The following is a 16,683-nucleotide window of genomic DNA, read 5'->3' as shown; positions in this document are numbered from 1 at the left end:
TTTGTTCAGAAACAACTCTATATGGGGCTAGGCAACCAGGAGAGACGGCCCTTCTCTGAATGCATCGCCCTCAGTACTCCATGCCCTTGACTGTGATTCCATGGTGGGAACACACATTTCCATGTCTTGGTCCCATAACACTGGGAGTTCCTTGACAATAGGAAGAAAGGCATGTCCCCTGTTTCTTCTGTGCTCCGGCAGAGCCCAGAAGATTGTGGTCACCAAAAAGTATCTTTTCAAGTATCTTCCTTCAGTCATTCAAATGCAAAGAAGATTCACCAATGGGGACTGTGGAGAGTAGAGTAAAGGCCAATAGAAACAGAGTCAACATGCTCAGTGGGCTTCAGAGGAAAAACCAACATAACACTTGGGGTCAAACAGATGACGTAAAATTAAGAAACAAAGAACATGTCAATTTTATCAAGTACAAAACGAACAAATCATAAAACGGAAATCTTAACATATTACAATGACTAGGATTTAATCAGCTTGAGTCATTTTAAGCAAAATAATTATGTCAATATATCTAACACGAAATAATCTTTCTACGGAGATATTTACTGACCATTATATAATTATCAAGTTCCTATGGTAAAAGGCAAAAGATAGGAAGGAACTTTAAGACGTGAACACGGTCTATAAAGAGCTCAAAGCCAAGTTTAAACACAGACAGACAGAAATGCAAGAATTAAATGCTACCAGGTGAATGGCTGCTTCCTTGAAGGCGCTGTCACGTGGAACCTCTTAGCCTCAGCATCCTGAACTGATAGAGTTAAACAAATAGCACTTTCTTTGAAACTTTCAGCCTTCAAGAACCAGTCACCTCAAGATCTCAACATCATGATCTCTGCCTGTTGCAGCACCAAAAGTAGAAGCCCGAGATGCAATCGCTCTCTTGTTAGGTGTGGTTCTCAGCATTACAGGCATTTGTGCTTGTCCGGGGGTGTATGCACGAAAGAGAAATGGACAGATGTGACTCTGAAGGGCCTCCTGAATCAAACCTTGCCCTGAAAACGTCTGTGCTATTGAGGTTCAGAACTGAGCTTTGGTGTCTGAAAGTTCCCAAGAAACAGTAAATAGGGTAGTTTCACGGTCTTGGTTATTTCCCTATAAATAGGAACAAATTGATATACTATGTTAAATGGAAAACAAAACGTTTTCTTCACAACAAATAATGCACTGAAAAATGCCGTCTGTAATTTGCATTTGCTAGTTAGAAAGAAGGTCAAAGAAGTGAGATGGCTGAACTTTGCATAAGTAATATTTCATAGTTTCAGAATTCTCAATAGGAAGAAGAAAACTCTTGCCCAGAATCCTAGGAAACTGCCACTGTTCAGTTATAATCACAGCCTCCTGCATCACTGAGGAGTCTTTTCTCCATATTTTTAATGGATTTTTGTTTTGTTTTCTCCCAAGTTAATACTGCACCTAGATATTAAATACAGTTGGTCAAAAAATAAAACTTATCTCTTTGTGGGGGAAAATGTTTAGAAAAACGTATTCGATGTATCTAACGTTGAAATGGAGAAAAGGTTTAATGTAAAAAAAATACTTTATATTGACATTGAAATGGAGAAGAGGGGCTTCCCTGGTGGCGCAGTGGTTAAGAATCCACCTGCCAATGCAGGGGACACGGGTTCGAGCCCTGGTCCGGGAAGATCCCACATGCCACGGAACAACTAAGCCCGTGCACCACAACTACTGAGCCTGCGCTCTACAGCCTGCGAGCCACAACTACTGAGCCCACGTGCCACAACTACTGAAGACTGTGTGCCACAACTACTGAGCTTGCGCTCTGGAGCCCACGAGCCAGAACTATTGAAGCCCGTACACCTAGAGCCCATGCTCCACAACAAGAGAAGCCACTGTGATGAGAAGCCCCCGCACACCACAATGCAGAGCAGCCCCCGCTCACTGCAACTAGAGAAAGCCCGGGTGCAGCAACAAAGACCTAACGCAGCCAAAAATAAATAAATAAATAAAGTTATTTAAAAAAAAAAATTGAAATGGAGAAGAGATTTAATGTTTAACAAAAACAATCTTTATATTAACTGAGTAACATCTCCATGGTGAGAAGTACTATATTAAATATAAACCCATTATGTAAGTTAAATAAACAAATGCTACGAAGTGATCTGGGTAACACTGACCCTTAATTGTTAAACTGAAGGCAAAGCAATCAGATAAGCCTTCTTCAAGAAAGTCAGACTTTCAGTTAGTTCTTGAAGGACAGGTCAGATTTACATACTCAGAGAGGAGGGACTGGGGGAGGGAGAAATGAGGGGAGCCGTCCAGGTGAGTGAAAAGCTAAGAGCAAAGACACTGAGACAAAAAGAACTGTTACATGAATCAGAAGTTAATCAGCTTAGAACCGCCCCCAGCACACTATAAATCCATTGTCTTGTTATTATCACCATCATTTCAAATTCCTCTTCAATTTTTACATTCATCCCTTTTAATTAGTTTGGCATTTTTAACTAATAGTAATACATACCTTTTAGCCTACATATATAAACAAATATAAACAAATATAAACAAATAGAAATGAAGAAAGAGAAAGGAAGCTCAGAAACTATTGTCAAAGTTTCTGAAAATGTAAAGAAAAAATATTAGGGGCAAAGATACTGGGGCAAGCTAGGCAAGGATGGACCAGACAGTTCTCTGATGAGGGTGTTCCTTAACCTTACCGAAGTCAGACACACCCCCGGTCTTTGTGAGCTGCACGTCATAAACATTTAGTGGAAAGACTTCTATTTCATCATAAACCTACAAAAGGTAAAAACCAAAATCAGAGGATTTGATGTCATAATATCTGGAAATTTATTTTGATTGTTTCCAAACCAGATGCCAATTTAAACAGAACTTTCCCCCCAGATTACGTATTTTTAAAATTAAGGGGCCACAGGTGGGGTTCAGATGTCCCTTTCTGAAGCCAAAGCCCACTCACCTGCTCTTGCATGTATTCATACGGTGCAGGAATACTGTACTCAACGTTCTCATCCACTAATTTTCGAAGCTGTAGGCCATAGTGGCTAGGTTCCAACTGCCTCATCTACAAAGAAAAAGACAATTATTCAGATGTTGAATGTTCTTTCTAAATGCATCACTGTTCATTAAAAATCAAAGTGGAAATTTCTAAAAGAAATATATAATTTGCTGAGTTTAAATCTACATAAGAGCTCAAATTTAAGTATGCAAAAAAGAAAAAAAGGGACAAATAATTATTTTTAAGGTTTTCTCTAAATGATACTGCTTATCACTAAAAGCAAGAGAGGTAATTTGAAGAAGTATGGTCATAGATATCTGATAGTAGAATATATCTCAACATCAGCAAGGGCTCTCTTTTTATAGACAGACTGTACCTAACTTTAAGTTGTTTCCTGTTACTGAAGTAGGGAAATTTGTGAAATGTCAACCATCGCATATTCCACAGACTTCAGAATTAGGAATTTCCTATTCCAACCACTTTTCACAAGAAAAGGTGTATACACGCACACATTCTCTCTCAGACGCATTTTCAACAATGACAAATTATCTCAGGCCTCTGTTCTAATTGGGTCTAATTCACCCACTACTTCTGACCTCCTCTATCAGAATGCTTACCAACTTAATAAGTAATTTCATTGCTATCGAACAATACTGTTTGCTGTCTGAATAAACACCTGACATAATGGAGTGAAAGGAAATTAAATTCATGATTATAACCTGTGTGTATAAATGTCTGGAATCCTAAGGCGTAAGTCAGTGACAAAGGAGGACTGAAATGAACGATGATCTAGTAAGTCAGTGTTCGTGGTAAAGAGTTACCAAACTCTACATGACTTTTTTACCATTTCACGTCTTTGCATTTTCTCTGCAAAGTTAAAAATATTTCAGCTCTACTGCGCCATCTGGTGGTCTGAAAGCATCTGCTCTGATGCTGCTGAGTCGGCTTCATGGATCTCAGAGGGCTCTCTTGAAAATGTATCATAAACTTCCTTTTCAAAATAAAACCCAGTTTGAATAATGAATAAAACACCATCTCATAACAATCTCCATGAAGCAACTGTGGACGGTACCAAGTAACTCATTTAATCTGGAGAAACTTGATAAAACTATTTAGGATCAAATCAAAATAATTCGAAGTTTACACCACTTTCTCACAGAGCACCATCTCTAAGTAACCTAAATAACAACAGCCTTCATAATTATCCCAGATATAGAGGTACATATAGAATTCCAGTAAGACAGCTCAGGTTCTTCATGAAGGCAAGGGGTCATGACTTATCCTTCTAAGACATGAAGGAAGAGAATGCTAATAATTAATGTGTTAATTAACAAATACGTTCATTGGTTCCTTCGTGTAGAAAGTGAGGTCTTAAACACCGCTCAAACTTAGAAGGCACGGGAGGGTGATGTGAACGATTATTTCCATTCAGAAGTATATTTCTACCGCAGAATCCACTACCTTGCACGCCAAGGTCAGAATATCTTCCACTCTGTGTTCCGGCTTGATCATCACGGTCACAGCTTGATGGTCCTGAAACTGAACGTCAGTCTGGCTCTCCCATGAGCCGTCTCGGGGAACACGGTCTACTGCTGACCCGTATATGTGCAGCAGGTCATCCACCTGTTTTTAGATCCCAAAGGAAAAGGTGGACAGACTTGATAAGCAAATGATGGAAACTATTGGGAAAATGCCCCCTTAATTTACAGTTAGCCATTTCACACTCCTCGCATCCTGGCTTCTCATGACCCTCTGGGGCAGACAAGCCTGGGATTTCCTCATTTGTTTAACCCACGTGCAACTGAAGCCCTGGGAGGCTGAGCAAAGTCAATCAACTGCTCCTCCCGAGTTCTAGCCACTATGCCTTAGCCCAAGTTAGGACACTGCGGTCACTGACGGGCTGCTCAGTATCTCCTCTTACTGCTCTAGAAATTGCCGGCTGACTGGGGCACAGTGAAATCTGCATCTAAGCCATGATCCCAGTGAATTTCAGACACACTCTCATCCACGGCCTCTGACACCCGCCTGCATTCTAACCATGAGCTGTGTTTAACTTAATCCAAGCACGTTTCTCTTCTCTCTTATTTCTACTTGTTTTTTTAAATTAACCCCTAATCCTGGGCTAAATGGTTTTCCATCCTTCAGCTATTTCACATCTAGACACACTTTTAGAAATCATCCCTGAACATACCACCTCTCACAAACTTTTCCCAGGGAAGTTCTGTTTCCTAAACGTCACCATCACAGTAACTCCATGACCTCATGCTAATATGTACTTCTATAATTTATCAACAAAAATAAATAACATTCATTAAGCAACTCAGAAATGTTTCCTTCTGCTTAGGTTCTCAGATTAGTCTGATGGTAAAGACAAGACTTGGGGATTTAAATCAAAAGACTGATGTTCAAGTCACAAACTCTACCACTTCCCCAGCAGCAACAGGACATTCCCCTTGCTGAGCCTTGACTTCTATTTTGTAAGAGGGGATACTGTTAATATAATACAATTGCTTAAGCTGACTAATTAATAATACAAATTTTGTGAGCAAAGGAGATCACAGAAGCCAAAACACCTTACACACCAGAAAACGTTACATTCAGATCCAACACTATCACATTATTATATCCCACGTATCATACACTAAAGTTGTCATTGATGCCTGACTTTACTTTGAATTCTATGCATTTTTTAAAAACCACAAAGCAAAAGATCCTCCTGTATCGGATCAAAATACTAGAATACATAAAGAAATTTAAAAAAGAAAAAAAAAAAACAGGTTTAGGCAAAGAAAGGGAAGAATCAATCTTCCTGTGTTGTCTTTTTAAATGTGGTGCTCGCTCATCCTTAAAGTGGCATTTCTGGATCTGTCACTTTCTGTACATTTTCCTGGAAAGATGATCACAGCCTAGAATGAAAATGAACCTCATGTGCCAAAGCAAAAGGGAGAGAGAGAGAGCTCGGAGAACGCAGGGAACCAGCATGGATACCAGTTTCCCCTGGTGCATGGCATTTCCCCTGTAGGGTCCCATCTCACATGGGTCACATTTTCTTCTCTGGTTAAATAAACCTCCAGGCACTTCTGCTCATTTGAGCAGGGACTTCACGTGCGTGGGCAACAAGCAGGCACTGCCTTAAAGGCGCAGAACCCGCCTCTCAAACTACGCTTGCTCAGAATCAAACGAAAACCCCAGCAGAGGTCACTGTGGAGTAAGAAACCACAAAGAGCCCATCCAAGAGGAAGTCAAATCGCCCTGACTGCCACTGCAAAGCAGTTCAGGTCTGCACTTTCAGAGCAGAATAGGAAAGGCGTGATCTAGGATGGCCCGCTGGGGGAGGGACGGGGAAATACAAATTCACAACTACCCTCCCCTGCTCTCCTGTCCACCCCAGAGAGACCATACTACACACTGCCCGTTCACTCACCATTCACAACCCTCTGCGGTCGGCACTGTCCCAACCCTCCATTTAACAAGTGAGAATCATGAGGCTCGGAAAATTCTAGAAACTTCCCACGCTCCCACAGGAAGCTGTGACTGTCGTACTGTGGGGATCTGAACCCCGGAAGCGGGCTTGAGCCTCTGCTCCCTGCCGCTGCACTACAGAAATACCAGCCCGGCAGTCAGTTACCTCTCGCGAAATGGACACAAGCCAACTTGCTGGACTCTGGCGTTATTCTGGACGCACGGCATGCTCTGGCTCCCCTGACACCTCCACAAAGCAGCAGCGCTCTCCTGCCTCCAGACCCCTGGTCACCTCCACCTCCTTCACCTGCTTTACCCTCCTCACAGCTTCTGTGCTGAAACTACATATACCTTTCAACCTTATTTCAAACACTGCCCCCCACCTTGTGAAGTGTCTCCTGCTCTCTTCGCCCCCTAACCCCAATTCCACTCAGACACATCTACACCCCAATGTCCCGGTACAGCACTTAGCGAAGCCCAGCCCACTTGACAGTCATTTCTAGGCTGCTCCCACGCCCCCAGGTGCTGAGATGAATGACAACAGAGGCTCCGTCTTGCTCATTCTCAGTCTCTTTCAGCCCTCCACACAGTGTGTCCTGCGCCCAGAACACACCCAAGCCATGGATGTTGAATTGGATGCAATGAGAAATTCACAGTCACACACAGAGGCTTGGAAAATAAAAGCTGTCCATTTTCAGTATCCTATTCGAATCTATTTACACAGTGTCAAGTTCGTAATCCTCCCTGAAGTTTCAAGAAAAAGAATTAAGAGTGGATTACTGAAGGGGAAGAAGTTCTAGGCTAGGGAAAAGTGTGCAGGCAAACTAAGAGATGCAAAGGACAAGAGATGTTCACATTCTATTCGATGAAACAAGGCTTTGTGCCTACAAGTGCTCTGAGGAATCATTCTGAGTCTACACTGTTGACCTAAGATCAACTGAATGACAAATGAGACGATGCCTATCAAAGCCAAGGCCATGGAAGGTTCAGATTCTCAAGAGATCCTACAGTGAACATTTACGTGTAATTTTTTCCTGTGCATCTCCCACACTCTCACAACACACACCCCCTAGAAATGTACGCAATTAAAGAAAGGTAAAACCTGGCCATTCAAAGGAAGCCATGAGGATGTAGCATTGATTCGTCAATTAGAACTAGAAAAAGAAAAGGCTACTTGGTGCTTACAGATCTCCTAGGCTGTTGGAAGATGTACCCACTTGGAGAAAAACAACTGGACTGATTCCCTCAAGGGTCAATGTTATCCATGCTGAAATCACATGCTTTATTTTCAATAAGCCAGATAAGATATTCTCCTACATTGTTTTTCATAAAAGGAACAGGGAATCGTGAAAATAAGCCCAGCAAGTTGATGTATCTGGAAAACTCCTTTCTCTGCTTAGCCTTAAAGGTGCTACATTAATCTTCTAACCACCCACCCAGAAGTCCCCGGTTGGCCACCTCTGTTGAGACCCCTGTATACTCCTCCCACCCACTCCATTCCCTCCTCCCCACAGAATTAGCTTCCCATCAGCCTGTTCAAGGTTTCCAGCCCCTGGAGAAGACAAATGAAACAGCAAAAAATATAACAGACAATGTGGGTCAAATCCCAGCCTTGTCAGGGCTGGTTATCTCACGTCTCTGGGCTTCTTTCTATTTCTTCACCTTTACAAGGGGCTAAAGCACGCCAGCCTCATGGAGAAATCAGGAGATTGGTGTGAGGAATGGCGCTTGAAGGTACTACATAAACTGTAAAGAGCCATGAACAATGTCAAAGACCTTTTTTGAAGTTCAGTGTGGACTGTGGAATTACAGTATAGTAGGCTTGACCACCGTAATTCAACAATGGCCACTATAAAGAACCGCATGAGAATCACCCCTCGTTTCAGAACCCTGGGGAATCATGGTGACTACGGGTGCCCAGACCACCGCGTGGTCCAGCGCTGAGCGGCCACGCACAAAACGCAACATCACTGAACTGCAGCCGAGGCCACTGCGGCCACTACAGTTAAGGTTTGCAAATCACTTCCGCCCTCAGGGCAGGGCAACTTCCACAGAAGCATTTCTTATTACTATCATATTAATGGTCCTGAAAGCACATGTCAAATTACTTCTGCCCCGTGTGCCTCAAGGAGAGAACACTGAAACTCCGCGGGTTCTCACAGCAGATGCCTTTGGATCAAATGGCTCATAATTACTGCCGGGATCGGTGAAGGGGAGTGGGCAGCAAAACCACGACCTGGCTGTGGCCAAGGGGCCCCCACCGCAGTCGCTGATAAAAGGGAGGCCCGTTAGCAAGTGAGATGAGAAGAGAACACGAAAGGAGTTACGCGCTCTCGGCTGTCTTAACAACAGCAAAATGTCACAGAGGGGGTGGTGTTTATTTCCTTCTTGGGCCGAGGCCCAAACATCAGTTGATATGAAAGGGAAACAAAGACCTATCTATGTACTATCCATCTGTGCACGTACGGATGTTATGTACGGTTCCAGACTAAATGTTCTATTTAAACAGACCCGAGTTATGGTCAAGAGTCAGCGGTTTCATTCATAGCTTCCATTAAAAAAAAAAAAAACATTAGCGGGTTTTTTTTTCCAGTTTGGAGCTAACGACTGATGTGACAATACTTCATTCACTCACTGCCGCAGAAAGTTGGGACACCCCAAGCCAATTTTCCAGGAGAGAGAGCCAAGGCCCAGGGCTCCACAGTAACTACAATGAAACTTCTGGGGTAGCTGCCATCCAGAGCCTCCTCAGGGATTTGTTGCCACAATCTCCATAACAAACATCTCCCTTCACACGTTCATGGAGACTCATTATTACTCACCAAGAAGTACCCTAGGAAAAGCTTTCGGTTTTTGGCTGGCCAAAGTGTCCTTTAAAAAAATGCTCAAATAAGGGCTTCCCTGGTGGCGCAGTGGTTGAGAGTCCGCCTGCCGATGCAGGGGACACGGGTTTGTGCCCCTGTCCGGGAAGATCCCACATGCCGCGGAGCGGCTGGGCCCATGAGCCGTGGCTGCTGGGCCTGCACGTCCGGAGCCTGTGCTCCGCAACGGGAGAGGCCACAACAGTGAGAGGCCCGCGTACCACCAAAAAAAAAAAAAAAAAAAAAAAATGCTCAAATAAGACTGGCCTTATTCCAACCTTAACAGATTTCAAATTAGGGTGACTCAGTGTTGGACGGTTATATGACGCACCGATTAGAATAGAATACTCTTAAATACCCGTGACCTCCTCCCTCCCCACACTCAGGAACGACTGCCTTTCTGTGTGACGCTAATGGACACAATACACTGTTTACAAACAGACGTTTTGTGCAAGTTATAAATATTCCCCAAGAACGATTAGCAAAGGAAAACTAGTGGAATGAAATATTAATTATTCAACCAGCTACAGGCAGAATTTTAAGTCCCAGAGACATAAAAAACCAAATACCCTTCATTCTAGCTGCAACTCACTTAAATATAGTTATCTGAGTACTACAGTACAGAAATGATAAACATACCATTAAAATAACCCTATATGTCAAAGGAATTTCTTCACTGTTGCTACAGCAGAAGCAATGTTTAGTTAAAACAAATAGGGATAAATGTTTAAATACATATGCCTAAAAAAAAGGATGCAATAATTTTCTCCTCTCACTCGTTCCAGCGCCAGTGGGACTTGTCAATTAAATCACAAGAAGATCATTTGTTAATTAAAGCCCAATTTAAATAAACACTAAGCTTAATTCTGACCATGAATGGCTATTTTAGCAAAAATTTATTTCCAAAGTCCAACATAATTCTGTTAATAGAAAGTGCTTTGATGATACAATTTCTAAACTCTCAAAGTAGGAATTTTAAATGGTTATTTAATGCTGGAAGACATACGAAAATTATGGATTTTCATTACAGATCAAACAGCTCTTCTCAACCATTAAAGGGCTACATCTAATATAGACAATTAAGAGGCAAGTTTATTAAGCTGTATTATATCCTTAGCAGTGAGCCATGGATTGAGAACACACACACAATCAAGGGTCCTAGTTACAAGTTTGCTTGGGAGACATGACATATATACACTTGGTGGGATGACTGCCCATAAAAGATTGTAAAGAACCAAGTAAATAATAGTGAAATAATTTTTTTTAATCAAGCAAAATCCCTGGTGGACAGTGTATTTTGATCTGATTTTGAAATAAGCTCTGCATGTATACAGAAATAAAGGGACAGGGAATGGAAATTATTCATTATGAAAAGTCCACCATTTTGATGGTGTGTTTTATAAAAAAGGAAGGTATGGGTCTGGCTTCCTCAGGGCCCCGTTTGGTCAAAGCTGGCCAAAGGAGGGCACAGAGACCAGCCAGAAGCAGTGCCCATGACACAGCCTCCGGGCACAGGCACCCCATCTCATGACCTGCCCTCTGGCAGCCCCTGACCTCTGTGAGTGGGAGGTCAGGGTAGGGTTCTGAGCAGAGGTTCTCTACCCCATTTCAGGACACCTCGGGCAGAGTTGCCCCCCGGAGTGGTCTCTATAATAACCATGGAACTGAGCCCATTCTCAGCACCCACGGTTGGGCCAACCTCCCATGGAGGCAGAATAGGTAGTTGTCTATGGTGTATATTTTAGGATCACCAGAAAGTTCCTCACTCACCTCCCCCCAGACCCATCACTGGGTCTAACACTCCACCATTCCTCAGATTTTTCAAACTATGGCCAAGTCACTGAATTATCCCAATTAATTTGTTAAGTAATACTGCCTACTTCTGCAACAGCACATTAAGTTTGGCCAAGCCGTTAAAATCATGTTTCAACCTCAACAAAGAGTTTAGAGGTTTATTGGACATAAAACCTAAGAGAAAATAATTTGCTGAAGCAGATGATAAGAGAAATAGATCGTAACATGAAACACAGCTTTAAGGGCAGATACAGCTTTGTGTCTTTGAAAAAGACACAAAGAAGAGGCATGAGCTCACCCAGACCACCTTCACCCTACTCCAGAATTCCATTCAGAAATGGTTCTGAGGATTTACTCGGTCAGAAGCTGTCCTGGGGACTAGACGGGACCCCTGTATTCAGCTCCACTGAGGGCACCAAAGGCTACTGATTTGCAGCATGATGTAATATGTGTGTGAAGCCCCCTGACACCCTAAGAGGAAAATGCAAGTTTGGAGTCACCGAACTCTCAAATGACGGTAAGAACTGCTGAGGAATAGGGACGAATAAATGAAAGTTGCTATTTTGAACTAAAGTTGCTTTAGTCTAGCTATACCACTTTGAAGACCGAGTTATCATGAGTTTAGATACCTTCAAAAACACTTGGCATTCTGCAAACATCTTTTACCTACTCGGGACCATTTGAGTTCTAACTTTACAGTATTTTCAACAGATTCAGGTAAAGATTCAGAACTAGCATCCCCTCATTAACTTAGCATTTGTGTCATCCAAGTAAAAATAAGATGGCTACCATCTACAGCAACGTTTACCTCACTGGAGTTATTGGAGCTTTGAGGTAGCTGAGTTCCAGAAAATCCATGGCTGCCACTTGAATCAAATATCTGATAGGCAGGAGGGAAAAAAAGACTAATGAAACGGCTCTGCAATATTCGTTTGGCGGCTACCCTTTCTCAATATTGAAAAATTTAAGGGCTATGACATTTGATAAGATCTTCATATTGCAATGTGTACTAGCTGCTACTCTACTACGTGTAAAGTTTTAACTTTAAAGTTGCTTTTTTTCTTCCCATACGGTTACATATTTTACTTTTCTATGATACATATTGTTCAAGTCACCCTGGATATTCCTGATGCTGCTTTTACCAAGAAGTACACGTTTCTGAAGATGCAGAAATCAAAGTTAGCAAAGCCACCAAAATCAAGCTTATAACTGTTTTATAAATGTGCGTAGAAGAAATATTGGGAAGAAATAAAGCTAAATATTAAAAGTGGCTGTGTTTGGGTAGAGGGACTAGGAAAAATTTCCTTTACTTTTTCCAATTTTTCTCTTCTAGATTTTGTAGTAGAATACTAAACATTAACAAACAGGCCATTTACACATTTACGGATACCTACTACCTCGACTGCATTCAGTTACATAAATACCAGTGTCATCTCTTTTTAAAACAAAAATGTTCAACCAAATGCTTTTGTTTCTCAAGAAATCTTACATTAAGGGCATTTACTACATATGATGGGGTAAAAACCATATTAGGGTCATACCTAATTGCTAAATGTCAACATTTTATAAGCAAATTATCAAGATATTTATCGTTGTCATTTAATTAAACAGAATTGGCTACCTTGATTAAAATCAGAATTTGCCTCAAAGACATTATTTAAACTTCACAGAAGTTGAATTCAAAAACATAAACCCAGCATTAGCCAATGGTTTATAGTTAACTATAGTCTATAACGAGGAAATACATTTCCATTTATAACCAACAAATGATTACTTTCACAACTGAAGTACAAATAGAACCACAATTTTTTTTCTTATAAATGTATTTATTTAATTTACTTTTTTGGCTGCGCTGGGTCTCTGTTACTGCGCATGGGCTTTCTCTAGTTGCAGCGAGCGGGGGCTACTCTTTGTTGCGGTGCGCGGGCTTCTCATTGCGGCAGTTTCTCTTGTTGCGGAGCACGGGCTCTAGGCGCACGGGCTTCAGTAGTTGTGGCACATGGGCTCAGCAGTCGTGGCTCGTGGGCTTAGCTGCTCCACGGCATGTGGGATCTTCCTGGACCAGGGCTCGAACCCGCATCCCATGAATTGGCAGGCAGATTCCTAACCACTGCGCCACCAGGGAAGTCCAGAACCACAATTTTTAAACGTGATATTCTTTCCAATTGTGAGTATACAAAAACAGTGGCCAAGTAAAAGGGATTCCATGTGAGTTTGCCCTCCTTCAGTCAATCAATCCATGTCCCACCACCTCCAGCTTTATTGTTTTATGATTACAGACGGGTCAAAGAAGTTGATTCTATCCCTGTTACTCACCTATTTCACAAAACTGTTATGCACAATCAAATGTGTATATCCATATAAAATTAGAAAATAAAGTTTATAAAATGCGACCCTCTCTGCCAGCATATTCAGAATAACAGCAACCCGTCAGAAGTAAAAACAAGAACGTCCTTGAACTTCATCACAACTCACTTCCCAACTCACTTAAACGATCAGATCATTTTGTGATAGCTCATCTTTTCAACAGTCTTTCAAAAAATAATAATCCTAAAACATATCACTCAGCAACATAAAAATCATTATCATACACTGTATTAACAGCATTAGGAAATACTTCAGATATGAGTGTTCAAAATGTTCTGAAAACAATTCACTGTCCTTGGGCCACATTTCAACAATAAGCACTCAGGCTTTTTTTTTTTTTTTTTTTTTGCTGTAGGCGGGCCTCTCACTGTTGTGGCCTCTTGCGTTGCGGAGCACAGGTTCCGGACGCGCAGGCTCAGCGGCCATGGCTCACGGGCCCAGCCGCTCCGTGGCATGTGGGATCTTCCCGGACCGGGGCACGAACCCGTGTCTCCTGCATCGGCAGGTGGACTCTCAACCACTGCGCCACCAGGGAAGCCCACTCGGGCTATTTTCAACTTGACAAAATGTTGAAAGAGCCGCCTTTCCTCCAGAAAACTAAGCAGCAGCAATGGCCCAGTGTTGCAGCATCCAGGGAGACCAAGTCCCAGCCCTGCCTCTCGGCTGCTGCGTGAACATCCGGGGAAAGGAAGTGACTCAACCTCTCCGGGTCTCAGGCTCCTCATATGTAAAATGTGATGACAAAACGCCTACTTTGTGTCATAAAGATGAAGTCAGCAAAGCCTCTGGCACCATCCATAGAATTTAGTTGCTGCTACTCTATTATTAATTTTACATGTTGGTGTTGGGGGTTGGTTTTTTTTTTTTTAGTATATTTACAAAGTTCTACAATCATCACCACCGTCTAATTCCAGAATATTTTTTATCACTCCCCAAAGAAACTCCATATCCATTGGCAGTCATTCCCTACGCGCCTCTCCCCCCAGCCCTTGGCCATCACTAGTTACTTTCTGTCTCTGTGGATGTGCCTATCCTGGACTTTTAATGTAAATGGAGTTATAAAACCTGTGGCCTTTTGCGTTTAGCTTCTTTCACTTAGCATCATGTTTTCAAGGTTCATCCACGTGGGAGCACGTATCAGCACTTTCTTCCTTTTTTTTCTTTAACATAAAATCTATGACAATTACTTCTAAAGGCTTCTTTTCTGATGACACTTATTTTTGGGTTACCATGCGCTGCAGATGCGAGCAAGGTGTGAATACCTCTTTGGGAGTGACAAAGAGAGACTGAGCAATTTGTGTGTTTCCATTTGAGGAAAAAAATCCATGCTAAGACTGCATCCCTTTGAAGGAACTTTTATCTCATTCTGAAGGGGGATGAACATTTATGATTTATGGCATATCAAGGATTTCCCGCTAGGTCTGCTGTCCTTCCCATGCTGGCAAACTTACCTGGGTTATAGACGGTCTTTTCTCCTTTCCTTTTCTTGCGAGCGTGTCCAGCCCTTTTAATGAAGAAAATAAGCCCTTCTTGTGTCTTCCTCGCTGGGTCAGTGAGAGTGTCCTTTTCCGGAGAGCAGAGTCATCTCTAGAACATACCTAATTCAAAACAATTTAGAAAAATCTTAAGACGCCATTATTTAGATGACAGAGCGAATTAACCATTGCCCTAGAACAGGAGTAAAGCCCTGCCTGCTATAAATGTGTTCTGAGCAGCCCCCAAAACTGCTGCAGGTCTGACATACCAGGACCGCATCCACCACAGAGATGTCCCTTATCTGGATAAACACGCCTAGTTACAACATTCACATCTCTTCGGGGTGGACAGCAGGGTCAGCACAACAGCCCTCGGACCACCCGCCACCCCCCCCACCCCACCCCCGCTGAGCTAGTACTATCCACAGAAGCCACCTGCACAGGAGCAATTTCAGAAAACCCAGTGGGGCTCTCGGGAGAACAGATCAAACAACCTTCCGTCAGCCCTTTAACTCTTCACACCATTGTTGCTACTCCTCGGGGATTCCACCTTCCTGACTGTACGAGGTGGAACAGACAGAAGGGCAGACGCAGATGTGAATATTTAATAACTGCGTATTAGGAGTTGGATTCCGAGAACGGGCAGCAAAGAAGCTGGGATGCTGGGACTTGGTAGCAGGACGCCAATCATCCCTCCCCCGGCGCCTGGCCCCTGGGTGGCCCTGGTCAGTTATTGGCTTAAGTCACAGCAGTGCGGAATGTCAACAGGCTGGAGAAAGGTGAGCGTCCGCAGCGCTCCCCCGTCACGCCGCTGAACAGCCTTCCTGGAAACTCACCAGAGCGTGGAAAGAGGAAACTGACAAGACGCCCAACCGGCCCAGGGCCAGCTTGGAGGGGCGGCTGGCAGCAGCAAGGAGACTCTTGGGGTTCGGCAACTCCCCGCCTTGCAGGCTGGCCAGATAGCAGCGCATCCTGAACAGATCCATGTGAAATTTCTCCAGGTTCTGCTCCCACTGCTGGATCTGTTTAAGCAAGAATAGGACTAATTTAAATAAAAATGAGAAGTGCTCACGGGTCAAATTGAAAACGTGACCCCTTTCACAAACTTTAAAAGTCATTTCAGCTGGTGCTGCAGGGTTGAAATGAGCCTTCCCTGCTCACCCCATCTCAAGCCCTCCTGCCCAAACACATGCGGTCGGACCGCACTGTACTTCATCAGGATGGCCAAAGACAAAACAAAGCCGGCGGTCCCAATGCGGTGCCGTGCCATGGCCTCTGGAGAGCTCTAGCGCTGAAAACCGGGCTGACTTAGGGCAGGATGCACCACTGAAAGTCAGTTATTTCACTTTGTCTCATTTACATTCACAGCCTCTGATCTTAATCAGGTTAACCGGTCTGCACACAAACAGATGCTGGCTGAATGGAGGCAAGTGGCTGCACACTTCTGTACATTCTGAGAATCACTTAAAAGGACAAGCAGATGAACTGCAGGCAGAAGGACAAACAGAGCTTTTACTCCTATTTTAAGTGTATTAGAGAAGAATCACCATCTACACATCTTTATTAAGACACATAAAATTATTCACACGACAGAAATTTCTACGTATTCTTCAAAACTTAAGTCATGAGTTGGTAAAGAAGTACAAACTCTGGGGGCCACTCTCTCCCTTCTTCCAAGAATGTCAAAGTATGTTCTGTGTTAAGTATTACCTTCACTTAAACATAAACGAATAGGTGA

At 42.9% G+C, this 16,683-nt stretch overlaps 1 protein-coding gene across 3 annotated transcripts in view; it reads right to left on the bottom strand.

Annotated features, from left to right (window-relative positions):
* The window catches only part of TIAM2 (TIAM Rac1 associated GEF 2), a 127,183-nt gene that overhangs the window by 66,900 nt on the left and 43,600 nt on the right, over positions 1-16,683 (bottom strand). Inside the window, exons 7-12 of one of the 3 annotated variants that reach the window (XM_030853085.2) lie at positions 15,782-15,967; positions 14,922-15,068; positions 11,912-11,983; positions 4,448-4,609; positions 2,948-3,052; positions 2,688-2,766 (exon numbers count right to left, since the gene is read on the bottom strand). In XM_030853085.2, the coding sequence (XP_030708945.1) occupies positions 2,688-2,766; positions 2,948-3,052; positions 4,448-4,609; positions 11,912-11,983; positions 14,922-15,068; positions 15,782-15,967 (751 nt within the window). Of the gene's footprint in view, positions 1-2,687; positions 2,767-2,947; positions 3,053-4,447; positions 4,610-11,911; positions 11,984-14,921; positions 15,069-15,781; positions 15,968-16,683 lie in introns of those variants that run through there. The other 2 variants (XM_030853091.2, XM_060283703.1) reach the window with 2 other exon arrangements.

The sequence above is a fragment of the Globicephala melas genome, chromosome 14 (assembly GCF_963455315.2).
Source record: "Globicephala melas chromosome 14, mGloMel1.2, whole genome shotgun sequence".
In the NCBI taxonomy this organism is placed as follows: domain Eukaryota; kingdom Metazoa; phylum Chordata; class Mammalia; order Artiodactyla; family Delphinidae; genus Globicephala; species Globicephala melas.
The sequence above is the reverse complement of the archived record's forward strand: the minus strand, read 5'-3'. Positions and strand labels throughout refer to the sequence as shown.